We start from the raw sequence: 14203 nt of genomic DNA, 5'->3' as shown, positions 1-14203 counted from the left end.
GGAAATTCTTTCTAGCAAGATCACAGCACTCATATTATCACTGATGATTCAGATCTGAAAGATTTTATGATTAGATTTTATAACACAGAATTGCACTTTGCAAAATTAAGACGATAAATGACATGAAATTTTTTTAGTAACTAATACTGAATTGTATTGTTAGCAAAGACTGACTTAAAAGCCTGATAGAATTTAAACGTGCTTCTATATTTAATATCATAAAAACCACCACAAAAAATATTCTACATTACATCAGTATAAAATGCAAATAATGGAAAAAAAGCTAAAAATGATATTTTCCTCACAGAGGTAGAAACTCCTTTCACTTCAAAGCATGTTTGAAATATGTCATCCTTCACAACAGTGTCTCTTTGCAGCTTTAGACAAACAACTATCTTTTCTCACAGTTGAAAATAAAAAGCATAAAAAGCACATCAAGACTTTGAAATCCATCAAAAATAATTTAAATTATTTTCTGAAAATATATGTGAGGTTTGACAAATTAAAGGTGAATACCTGGTGCATTAGTAACATAGCTGTAAATATACATGTTTAAGAAAGAAACAACTTCAAAGTGAATCAATAAGAGGGAAATTTTCCAGTACTCTCTACTCAAGCTAGAGAGTTTAACAGTTACAGACCAGAACCCATCAGAAGCTTCCATCACGCTCATCAAGCTGTACAATTTTTTATATTGGTCACACGTACTTAGCATTCATTTTCTAAAGTGTAAAATGCAATCTGCTGCATATATCAATGGCTCCCAAGCAGTACGGCTCACCATAAAGAGAAGATGACCGCATATCTCAGCACACATCTCAGGTTTAAAGATTATAGCCAGGCCTGGCAGCTTCCCATAGCCAGCATGGACATCCTATGTGGGCAATTCTAATACTCCAAGTACTACTGCCAAAGCAATGCAGTATAAACAATTTATCTAGAAAATCCTTTCCATTCTTATCATGTATGACAGGCATACAAATATAATTATACAATTTTTCAAGCCCCTGCTTGCTAAGATTACACTGCTTAACATATGTTATGACATAATTGATTATGCAAAAGAGCAGTGCCTATAGCACTACTGTTCTGTGCATTCAGGTTGGCCAGTAAGAGGTGGAATCTCTCTATCCTTCCAAAGCAGCTTTTCAAAATTTGTTTTTCATTCCCAGCATCAGGCCAATGTGTTTTCCTGCTATTGTGAAGCAAGAGTTTTACCTGCTTTGTACTGGCAAACAAAAGCAACAGTTTGATTCACTACACGTAGATCCTCACGTTCACTGAAAGCCTACATTTGCCCTGAAGTTCAGTAGTGTAAAGACAGAGCCAAGACTACTCACAGAAGTGGATTTTCATAATATCAAGTCACATAACTTGTACCTGATTCATACACACCTTTCATTCATTAACTACCCATTAACTAATATGCAGTCAAAATAAAAAATGACTCATATTTATGTGCAGAAATTGTATTTTAATCATATACATGTATAAACATCACTGAAACAGAATTGAAAGTTAATTTTTTTCTTAATGCTTTGCAACCACAATCATTACTTTTCACAGCAGATTTATTTTTCACTTTCAATCTCTAATACTTCAAAATGAACAATTATCTATTATTTTGCATAATGCACAAAATTAATGACATTTCTTTAAAAAAAAAAAAATCAAACAAAACCTCTGAAATTATTACTAGACTTGCAGTCCATGAATTCTCCATAGTTACTTGTTCAGATATTTTTCTGAAGCCTACATTTAATTTTGTAAACCAGAGGACACGAGGAGGAAAGGATAAGAAGCAAGCAGCCTAGTACGAGTTGTTTCACAAACACTCGGGGTTATTAATATAATATGAAATATTTTTCCTGTCCTGATTTAATGTAATTATGCACGTTAATTGGAAAAGAGACCTGATCTGCAAAGTGGGAACCTCAGCAATTCAAATACTTCAAAAGAAGCTTTAAAAAGGTCATGCGCAACAAAGCAGTTTTTTGTTATGTGGTCACCTCCAACAGATACGCTCGCGTAGGAAGCCACGACACAAGATAACAATTCTTTAAATAAAACTTTTTGGCAATATTTCATTTAGTAGTCATTTACAAGAAAAACACATCTCTTTCTTGCTAAATAAATGTCGTAGAATTTTAAGAAAACTTTTTTGATCAAGAAAGCTCAGCTACCCAAATTCATTTGAGATTTTCAAAATGCCACGGTTAGGTCATAGAGTAGATGGCAGCTCTAAGCCAAACAGTGGAAAGTGAACACAGCTGAGTGCCTTCCGGCCTCAGGCCTAAACACAAAGTACACTGAGATAAACAAAAGAGGAAAGTGTTACCCCAAAACCCATGAGAATATAAAGGCACCTACAACGAATGCATTCGAAAAAAAATTAAGCAGAATTATCAGACTGAGGGGGGAACAAGGTTGAGCAAAAATTTTGCTGTCAAATCCAGGAATCAAACACTTTATTTAGCACAAAGAATACATCATATCTCCCTAAAATCACAAGACTTGCTCTTACAGTACAACTTCACACAGTCAATCAGTAAACTATCACTTAAAATTAACTTAAAACATCTGTGAAAGAAAATATCATTGTATTTATCACATAATTAGCACACTGTACAAACATCTTGAAGCATTCGAAATCACCAATTTTTTTTGTGTGTAGGAATCATTTTAAAATTTATTTATAGCACTAGCAAGGTAGATTTCAGCAGTGATTCCAGAATTGTGACTATATTTAAAAAAATTACTCTAAAATTTAAGCCAAACAATATAATAAAATGATACTGAAGAACCAAGTGCTTATGCACTGTAGCTGAATACAAAATCTATACACAAGTTTTAAGACTTAACGTTGGCCTTTTGTTAAAACATACACATAGCTTATAAGCAGCACAACAAATAATGCAACAAGTGTTCAAATCCACCATTTAAAACATTAAAATTAAACCACAGAGTACAGTACAGGGATGATGCATTAAAAATACTCTGAGTATTTTGCAGTTTCACATCTGGTTTTCCATGGTATTTCTTATCTGAGAATTCCGTTCACTAAAAATAAACAATTCCATTATTATCAATGTCAAATAATAAATAAATCAAATACCACCTGCCACTTCCTTGTACAAAGCCTAGGCAATAAGCTCTGACAGTTGAGACTTTGTCCATTTGTCTCCATCAAAGCTCTCATGAGCCTCATTATTGTACAGCTGTGTAATCTGCCTTTTTTCCAAGATGCTGGAATTTGCTTTTTTCCAGCAGATTTTTTTTTTTTTTTTTTTTTTAAAGCAGCACACCCAACCCTTTTTTTTTCCTTTTTGCCTTACTAGAACTTGCATGATACTGCTGCTACCAGGTGTATTATCCAGCCTCATAAAGCACAATGACAACACAGGAACAAAAATCATCACTGGGCCAATATTCACTGTGCTCACACACTGCCTACTTGTCTTGTACAGAAGAGAGAAACAAAGGGCACCTTAGTGTTACCTAGATAGGTAGCAAAATCTAGTTTGCAGAATATGGGTCAAAGACAGAAAAACCTTACTTCTTGAATAAGGTTCAGGAGAACTCCAACAAGTATTCAGCCATACGTTCATATTGCCTATTTATATATTGCTATTCTTAAAACTAGCATGAAATTTTATTTCAGCATCTGAAATGAAAGCCCTGTATAACAAATCAGACATGCAGCAAGCTAAACCAAAGTGAAAAAAACAAAACTGAAATGTAGTCATTGAGAGTAAATTAAAAGTATAACAAAGCAAAAGAGAAAGGATCATTTCTTCTTTATAAAAATGGTATTAAGAAGGTTTAGCAGCTTATCCATTTGTATTTTTGTATATTGCTCTCACATACCTCTCTAACAATAAACGCAAATGAATCCCACTGTTAAACTCCTTCTAGTGAGATGGAGAGCTTTGTCACCCCTAACACTTTCTGAGAGGCTGGAGAAACAAGAATGAAGCGTGCCTTGCCTGAGCAGCTCCTACACTTAATTTAATTTCACTACTTCTTAGAGCAGTGTGAGAGTTATGTCAAAATTTGTTGATGTTATTTTATAAACTCGCCAATATATCTCCTCTTTAGGAATTTCCTTTGATGTCACATTTAACTGTGCCTATTACATTTTAATACAAATTGTGGGAGCTATTCAGAGTTTCTGTATGTCTGCATGGAGTAATAGGAACAGGCTCAGGGAAGGACCGCAAAGATGATCAAAGAGCTGAAGCACCTCTCATGAAAAAAGAGAGGATGAGTTAGGCTTCTTCAGCCTGGAGAAGACAAGGATCCAGGAAGACCCCACTGAAACCTTCCAGAACTTCAAAGGAGCTTATAGGCAGGAGGGAGACTGTCTTTTTGCATGGTCTGATAATGACAGGACAAGAGGAAGAGCTTTAATCTAAGAGATGAGATTTAAGTGAGATGTCAGGGAGAAATTTTTTTTCACTGAGAGGGAAGAGAGACTCTGGCCCAGGCTGCCCAGAGAAGCTGTGGGCAAGAAAAATTTTTCTTCCCCCCTAAAATTTATATCATAAGTAAAGCAGGCTGTAACTAATATAACCTTGTTTTCAGTTAGATTACCACACCACTATTCATAAATGACAGCTGGAGATGCTCAGATGACAAATGAAATTACATTATTTCAGAAGACTTCTGAAACAGTGGATAGTCTATATGCCTAATCACTTAAATTTACAGCAACGTAAGAAAAAACAAAACATATTAAATCATCCTAACTAGCATGGATTAAAACTAGGAAAGAAAACAACAATAAAGATCAATTATAATTCAGTAGGAAATGAAGTACTAAAAGAGACACAGAATCCTGATTTTGATAGTTTGGAGGGATAAGGTTTATTTAGGATTTTAGAGAGTTAGTATTTCACTAGCCTGGAAGGACATAATTGGCTTTTCTGCTGCAGTACTTTCTAGTACAGTAAAGAATAAAGAATCAGTTTGTACAGCAGGACTATCACCAGATAAATCCCACGCAATAAGCAGAAACAGAGCTGCCAAGTTCCAGGTTACGGCTTATATCAATATGGCTGAATTTTAGACCTTACACATAATTATGTACTTTTATCTACCAAGATGAAAGGGGAAGGGGGAAAAAAGTTAACTACAACTACACTGCAGGTTAGAAACATACATTGCAACTCATAGAATCACAGAATGGTTTGGTTTAAGAGGGACGTGAAAGACCACCCAGATTCCAACCCCCTGCCACGGCATTTAAGTTAAACAGTTTTGGACAAATAAAACTACTGAAGCAAGCCCAGAGGAGGGCCACAAAGATGATCAAAGGGCTGGAGCACCACTCCTATGTAGAAAGGTTAAGGGAGCTGGGCTTGTTTAGCTTGGAGAAGTCTACAGGGAGGCCTCATTGAGGCCTTCCAGTACTTAAAAAAGAACTTATAGGCAGGAGGGAGACCAAGTTTTTACAATAGGACAAGCTTTAACCTAAAAGAGATGAGATTTAGGTTAGATGTCAGGGGGAAATTTTTCACTTCCAGTGTAGTGAGACCCTGGCCCAGGCTGCCCAGAGAAGCTGTGGTGCCCCATCCTTGGAGGCGCTCAAGGCCAGGTTGGATGGGGCCCTGGGCAGCCTGAGCTGGTGGGGGGACAGCCCTGTCTACAGCAGGGTTTGGGTTGGGTGGGCTTTGAGGTCCCTCTAACTGAAATATGATCCATCATATTAAGTCGCTCCCCATCATATTTGAAAAGTCGTGGCTGTCAGGTGAGGCCCCAGATGACCGGGGGAAGGGTCACATCACTCCCCTTTAAAAGAAAGGGAGCAAGGAGGACCCAGGGAACTACATGCTGGTGAGTCTCACCTCTGTGCCTGGGAAGATCATGGAACAGATTCTCCTGGACAACATGCTTGATCACATGAGGAATGAATGTGTGATCCGAGACAACTAGCAGTTTCACCAGGGGAAGGTCATGTTTAACCAATCTGGTGGCCTTCTATGATGGAGTGACAGCATCAGTGGACATAGGAAAGACAACCAATATCATGAACCTGGACTTGAGCAAAGCCTTTTACATGGTACCCCACCACATCCTTATCTCCAAATAGGAGGAATATGGATTTGATGGGTGGACCACTCAATGGATAAGAAATTGGTTGACAGGCTGCAGACAGAACCATTAATCACCACCCTCTATGTCCAGGTGGAGGCCAGTAACAAGCAGCATCCCCCCCAGGGGTCTGTCTTGGGACCGGTGCTCTTTAACATCTTTATCAATGACATCAACAACAGAATAGAGTGCACCCTCAGCAAGTTCGCTGATGAAACCAAGCTGAGTGGTGTGGTTAACAAGGTGGAAGGAAAGGGCCTGGGTGAACCTAATGAGGTTCAACGCAGCAAAGTGCAAGGATTTGCACTTGGGCTGGAGGAATCCCAGGCATCCATACAGACTGGAAGGAGCAGACCTTGAGAGCAGCCCTGCAGAGAAGGACCTGGGGGTCCTGGTGGATGAAAAACCGAACATGAGCCAGCAGTGTGCTCTTGCAGCTGGGAAAGCAAATGGTATCCTGGGCTCCCTCACAAGAGGGGTGGCCAGCAGGGAGAGGAAGGTGATTGTCCCTCTTTACTCTGCTCTTGAAAGACCCCATCTGTAGTACTGTGTCCAGGTCTGGAGCCCCCAGTACAAGACAGAGAGCTCCTGGAGAGGGTCCAGAGGAGAGCCACAAAGATGATCAGGGGGCTGGAGCACCTCCCCTGTGAAGACAGGCTGAGGGAGCTGGGCTTGTTCAGCCTGGAGAAGAGAATGCTGCTGGGGGACCTCATTGCAGCCTTTCAGTACCTAAAGGGAGCCTACAAACAGGAGGGGAGTCAACTCTTTACAAGGGTAGATAACAGCAGGACAAGGGGAAATGGTTTGAAGTTGAAGATTTAGGTTAGATGTCAGGTGGAAATTCTTTACAGAGAGAGTGGTGAGGTGCTGGAACAGGCTGCCCAGAGAGGTTGTGGATGCCCCATCCCTGGAGGTGTTCAAGGCCAGGCTGGATGGGGCCCTGGGCAGCCTGGTCTGGTATTAAATGGGGAGGTTGGTGGCCCTGCATGTGGCAGGGGGGTTGGAGATTCATGATCCTTGAGGTCCCTTCCAACCCAGGTCATTCTACGACTCTAGGATAAACTAAAACAGAAGCCTTAAAATTTAACCTATTTTTACATTTAAATCTTACATGTTGTACATATCCTTGTATTATTTATGAAATAGTGTTGTGTGATTCTAAAGTAATGTTTCAGATCCTGCTTATAATTTTTAAATCAGTATATTTGAGCATTCCACTTTTATCAAACTTCTAACTTCTGAATTTTCTATGTAGATGCTGAAAAGAATATCAACCACTAGATCAGCAAAATCAAAATATTTGTATAATCATTACTTTGTTCTCATCTAATCCATAAACAGGAAACCTCTGCAAAGACGATGACCATTTCAATGTCATCATATGATTTAAAAAAAAAAAAAAAAAAAAAAAGGAAGGAAAACTCGGGAGATTCGGAAAGTTCTTAGAGAAAGGCATTCCAATTTTATCAACCATTGACTTACTGTGCTGTTATATTCATGGCTTACTAGATGCTAACTGGTAGTTACGAAGTAGCATTTTGCTTCTCATTTCTATTTTACAATCAGCCAGTGTAAACAGAGAAAAAACATGAGAAGCTTTCAGTATCTATCATGACTTTAAGGTGAAAAATATGCTTAAGAGAACACGATTTGAACACATTACTTTTACAAAAAGAAACATGCACCTCTGGATGATGGCAAGAATTAGAGACAAAATTGAACTTGTGGGCTGAAACAAAAAGCCATTTCCTAAGATAGAAGAGAAAAGTGGAAACAAAAATGCAATTATAACAATGTCTGTATGCACCTCCATAACAGAGATAAGCAGATAACCTTTCCATATTCCAATTTCATAAGCTAAAAATCTACACTTCTGTGTATTAGTTATTGTTCAACTGTTCTGAATTTCACACAGAAAGAATATTTATTAAGCCTTGATAGTTCACTCCAGAACTACTGGGTAAACAAAATACAAGATAAATTGAAATTGTATGCAATAAACTTAGAGATAATTTATTCCATTCTCTAGCAAAAAAAGAGAGCATGGCATTCCTAGGTTTGTCAAATCTTTCTCAGGAATCTTCAATAACGAAGATTCCAAAATAATTTACCTGAAAATTTGACCCCTTTTGCTATAGAGTTTTTATCTCAAATTTAATCCACCTGTCATAATTTACACTCATTATTCATTCGTATCTACTACAATGATACTACCATATGTTAACAATATTCTATTTAATTTTTTTTTTTTTGTACTTTCTGGACTTCTAGTCATTTCTATTGCTTTTATTGGTCCACTTCTTTCTCTGAGCACAGCAACTCAGACAGGAAGTGTTGTATTATTGGCACTGAACAATTATTTTACCTGTTTTACTTACATTATTTCTATGACTTACTCCAATTTATATATCTGTCTCCCTCACAACGACATTACAAATTTCAAGATCAGGTTGAATGGGACCCTGGGCAACTTGAGCAGGTGCCTGTTTTAGTGGATGGCCACCCTGACTATGGCAGTAGGGTTGGTAGTAGCTGAACATTGAGGTCCCTTCCAACCCATGCCATTCTATGATTTTATGATACAAAATATACCCAACTAATACAACAGGTTTGTTGAGGTTCATAATATGAAAGCCTACCTCTTTCGGTGTGAAGGACAATGAGCACTGCAGGGATGACTTTCCCTGTAAAGTAACTGAATGCAAATGAGTCTTTGAAGAACCGCTGTCAACCTCTGTCAAACAAAAGTCAGAATCACATTACAGGTGCCTTTGTACTAAATATCAATCTTGTAAGAATTGCAGTAATTTTAAGTGATGTCCACCACAGATATATACACAGCAGATGTTTTTCATCAAGATATGGATGAGCATAATATTTTCATAAGCGTTCTGGAGTTAACTTTCAGAAGTGATAATAACAGTAACTTTAATGAAAGTCATAAAATAGTCAGCTGAAGTTTTTTCCCCCTAAATGACTTCTAGCCTTTACCAGTTTAGGCTTCCTTAATTCTTTAGGCTTTTGGGTCCTATTTTAAAAACACTGACAGAAGCATGAAGTAAACCACCTCTGAGGACAATATTCACTCTGTGACAAAACCATCTGAACAATATGGGATATCAACGGATGTCACATTATTCGTTTCAAGCACAAAGTCTGATCTGGAAATCGTGTAATGAATCAATTCCCAGGGTGGTTAGTTGTCTACCATAGACAGTCTTACAGACCTTTAATTAAGATAACTGACTAAGGGCCTTCACTTTCCCTTTGAAATCTATTGTGTGATAAGGAGGTCCCTTTGTTCTCATCAGATTACTTTTTGTGATCATCCACATTTAGTTCTACATAAGGATATAAATAGAAATTAAAATACTGGCTTGCACAAGTGTTCCAATTTCCTGAGCTTGCAGTAACAAGAGGCTGAATGAACATAGCTGAAAAATCTTTCATGTTTAAGTATAACACAGACAATACCAGGACTGAATTAAAAAAGGGATGAGCAACAACGAATAAAGAATAAGAAACTGTAGTAATATCAAGAAACAAAGAACAGCAGCCAAATTCCTTATACTGCTCCAATGCCATCCTGATTTGGGCATTATGTAAAAGAGACCCTGTGATTAACTCTCAGACTCCTTGCAATGTTATAAAAAAAGTCCAGAACACCATAATGATGATGAATTAACTTAAAAGTAAACATTATCAAAACAGGGGCAAAAGTCTAAGAATAGGAAATAAGTGTAGTTGACATTCTGTTTTTTGTTTTGTTTTTTAATTTTAACTGGTGTGAGGGTAATCAGACATTTTTAAATGCCTTTGCAACCATAGGCGAAAAAAATAATAATAATCTACAGGAAACTATTTTCCAAATGCTTAATTTTAGCAAATGTCATTTTTTGCATTAAACCACTGTTCAATATAAAAAGATTGCCTTACATTTTCTGTAAATTATAACATTTATATGCCAGAAATATTCTCACAGATTTTCTCTTAACATTATCCCATTTTTTTTTCATTCAGTGAAAATTGATACAACAAAAGCCAATACCTGTCTTGTCATCCTTGTTAGAATCAAGTTTAAAATCCTTATACTTCAAAAAATCAAATAGCACTTTGGTAGGTGCTTGTCCTTCATTCTGCAGTAAAAATGGAATTGATTTTGTAGAACCAACATAAACACCACCAAAATCAAATTGTTCCTGTAAGTTTAAAGAAGAAAAAAAAAAGCCTGTAGTTGAACAGAACTTGAAGAACTATATTTTTCACAGATTTACCATCAGGCAGACATCTCAATTGATCAATTGTTTTGCCTAGCCCTTATCTTGAAATTATTTCCAAGGTAGCAAACACAACAGTTAAGAATTCAATATAGAAATCCAGTTGCAGCATCACAAGGGTTTTCCTTCTTTCAATAAACAGATCAGTGGATCCACTTACCGCTATCCTACATTTTTCTCTGCAACTAACTTAAAGAAATCCTCTCTGTATTAATACAATCATTTTTCCCAAGTGTTCAAGTCCAAAGGTTAGAGCTAACTCTTAGTGTAACTTCCACATGTACGTTTAGTTTTTAACTTCTCCTCTTAAGTTATTTTCCTTCATTTGATAATTTTCCTCAGGAAGTTCACACAGGAAATAAAAACAGAAAATACAAAGTAGAGAAGAAGCACTTTGACATCAAGGTAATGCAAAACACTACAAGTCTTACCAATTGCTAGAATGTCTTCATACTTACCACATCAATCTTTATTTCAGGGGTATCTACAAATCCACTGATCCTAAGCATTAGTACTCCTGAGTTTCGAATTGCTACCTAAGTTAACAAAGAACAGTGTGATTGTTGACAAGGTCATTTTAACATAAAAGTCTCATCAAATTAGCCACAACTACAAGTAAAAACAAAACAAACAAAGAAGACATATCTGGATAGTTGTTGCTATCAATAAAGCTCCAAATGGCTAGTCTTCTGCAGACAAAGCAAACGTGGCAGGAAGTTGTATCACTAGAATGAGCGGTATTCTCTAACAGAATAAAGCTGAATGGATGGATTAGTTCTATTCAGCAAACATGAAGACTAGCACGCAGCATATCTATAGGCAAAATCCTTGAGGGAATTGCTGCTGCAAAACAGATGCTATTGCCTGGGGCAATGTTTGTTAGAAGTGGAATGAAAAAAATGATCATTAGGTTCAATGAGCATAATGTAGGCAGCCACAGAAGATGGACAATCCAGGATTAAGGTCAAAAAAGGTAACAAAGATCAACCCCAACAGTAGAAATTTTTTTTTTTTTTTCTTTCCCCTACTTATCTGACTATAGACAAGTTCAGGAAACAGACATGCAGAAAACAAACCAGGATTGGATGTTTATTGCACTCCTATTATCAGATCAAGTTTACTAGTTATTCATCTCTAAATTAACTTCATTCTGTAATTAAAAAAGTAGTCAAAAATGAAGAATATTTCAGTCCTGCAACTCCATTAAACACTAAACTGTGCAAATGATTCTATGAAAACAATGAAATGTTAGTTTCAACAGCTTGCCAACAATATGACTTGAATCAGCTCAAGTGAGAGGCTGTTTAGATACTTCTGTTATTGGTCTCAGTACTGCTCTGACCAGCTTACAAGCCATCAACAACTGTGAGAAACTCCCCCCTTCCCCCTCCAAGGATTAGAACACCAGAGGAAAGCTTCAGAGATGTTCAAATGTACATACATATCAACATACAAGCATACAGATTTGAATACCTCCACTCTTGTATCAAAGTTCATTTTTGAATTTGGAGTGAAACTGATTTTGAGATCAGCACAGCCTCCCACAGGTACCACTCCTTCAAAAGGGGTGATCACCATTCCAGGCAATGGATTTGAATCAATAACCTTCAAACACAAACATGAGATGGTAGTAGTACTGAAATAATAATAATAATAATTCACTGCTAAAAACAATACATGTATCTATCATAAAGCTTTTATATGAAGATTCACCTCGTAAGAATAACATCCAATAAACAAATAAACATGATTGGTACAAATAAAAACAAATTAATCAAATAGTACCAAAATGAAGTACGAGCAGCAGTTCTTTGGATTTTCCTGAAAACAGTATCAGTCACTATATAAGTACAGCAAATTATTCTGTGATCAGAAGAACGGATGTGGTTGGGTTTCCTACTAATTCATGTTTTATGCCTTTACCTGCCCCAGCATTTCATTCACATCTTATCTAAACCATAACACAGTCAACCCTCCTCTCAGCTGTTAGTCTAGTAAAGTAATCACATTTGCTGGGGCCAAACATTCAACCTGTTCATTCTCACATACTAAATCCCTCCTCATTAGGTACATGAATATGGGATTCTTCCTTCACCACTGGGTTTCATAAAGCTTCCAGAATCTCCTAGATCATTAACACCTTGTTGGATTTGGTATAACAGATAGTGAAGAATCCCTCTGCTTATCTATCTTCCTATGATCTTTTTTCTTCAAAAACTAAGATAAAATAGAGGTCATCCAATAACTGAGAATGAAAAACTGCAACAATCTGATAAAAATGAACTCCCTCCTCCCCCCCCCACATCAATAATTAAACGTGCTGAAAATACTTCTATCTTACTTGGAAGTAGGCATGATTGTATCCTACGTTACAAAGAACAGCAGTCTTACAAGTAGGTAAAGCCAGTGCACAGTGACTGAAGGGTACCCATTGTTCCATAAATCGAACTTTAGTAGGACCAAACTATCAAAATAATGAAAAGAAAATAAGCAAGTTAAATCACATGTTATAAAGTATAAATAAACAGCCCAATTTTGTTTTCAATAATAAGCTGACTTATCTGTTGAAATGTGTAAGTCATAACTACTCAACCTGTATTTTTCTGTTTGAGTATGTGATGAGATTTACACAACCTATTGAATCTATCTAGATAAAAAGCAATCAGATATAAGCCTTTATATATTTCTGAGTTAAGATAAATAAAAAAATATTCTCATTAAATTTAAAACCACAAGCTCCCTGATTTTTTAATGATGCGTGATGATGTGGGAGCAGAACAATAGACTTCAGAGATTTAGAATATTCATGGTTTCACTGCGTTAAACATTAAACTAAAACTGCCATGTTTTAGATATTCTTTTGAAGTCTTGGAAATTGCCATATGAAGCTACTCAGAGAAGAAAAAAAAGGATGCAGAACTATCAAAAGGAAGTTTCCTTGGCACTCAAAATGGAAATATTACACAGCAAGCAGTCAGTAGAATTATAATAAGTAAAATCAGTCTAATTCATACTTCCTGACACATGTAACACTACATATCAAATGATTCAATTAAGCTGAATTTCTTTTCTGGAACACCATTCTTTTCTCATGCAATTCCTTCTGTAAATTTATTCTGCTCCACCTTAAAATAGTTTGAGATTGACAAAATTATTTATCAGCCAATCAACAGTTGCTATCCTGAAGCTGTTCAAAGAATGATATTTTTTTAAAATTTTCTTTCTCCTTCATTTGTATCCCTACAACATACACATAAAGAACTGTTATACCACCTCTCAACCTCTGTTTCTTTATATAAGTAAATCAAGAACTGTTACAGCATAAGATATAAGGACCACTCAGTTGTGATGCTAAAGGAAAATACACTATCACAGACAAGACACAGACAAAGCATCTTTGTCTTGTCATCAATTCTTCAGAGCAATATACTTTTTGTAAATGTGTCATATAGAATATATGAAATTGAAGTATTTTTTAATATACAGCCATAGAGCTATATGTAGGAAGTTAGTTATTAAAGAAATTTGCTTCTCTAAGCCCACTGTATGAAGCATTACCTTTGCAAAACATTTCAAGTTAGTTGTGTTTCCCTTATGCACACACAAAGCGAATTCTCCTGCTTCTGCAGAGTTGAATCCTGGATGCCAAACAACTTCACACTCCAGGTCACTATAGGGTTCCACAAAGCCTAAATAAAGAATTTACACACTACATCATATACATTTATAATTATCAAGTTTTATTACATAATTACAAATAACACAAGGACATTAAAATTAACAACCTTCTATTACTGAAGACAAAACCAACATTTCAAAGATGCCAAACAGTA

General features: G+C 36.4%; 1 protein-coding gene across 1 annotated transcript in view; it reads right to left on the bottom strand.

Moving 5' to 3' along the window:
* Positions 1-14203, bottom strand: part of CFAP47 (cilia and flagella associated protein 47) — a 259426-nt gene that overhangs the window by 213055 nt on the left and 32168 nt on the right. The window contains 6 exon segments of the mRNA XM_042809679.1: positions 8733-8827; positions 10142-10292; positions 10829-10906; positions 11844-11975; positions 12712-12834; positions 13929-14059. Coding sequence (XP_042665613.1) covers positions 8733-8827; positions 10142-10292; positions 10829-10906; positions 11844-11975; positions 12712-12834; positions 13929-14059 — 710 coding nt within the window.

The sequence above is a fragment of the Centrocercus urophasianus genome, unplaced genomic scaffold (genome assembly GCF_019232065.1).
Source record: "Centrocercus urophasianus isolate 14NV4802_14NV808 unplaced genomic scaffold, USGS_Curo_1.0 seq_12, whole genome shotgun sequence".
Classification (NCBI taxonomy): domain Eukaryota; kingdom Metazoa; phylum Chordata; class Aves; order Galliformes; family Phasianidae; genus Centrocercus; species Centrocercus urophasianus.
The sequence above is the reverse complement of the archived record's forward strand: the minus strand, read 5'-3'. Positions and strand labels throughout refer to the sequence as shown.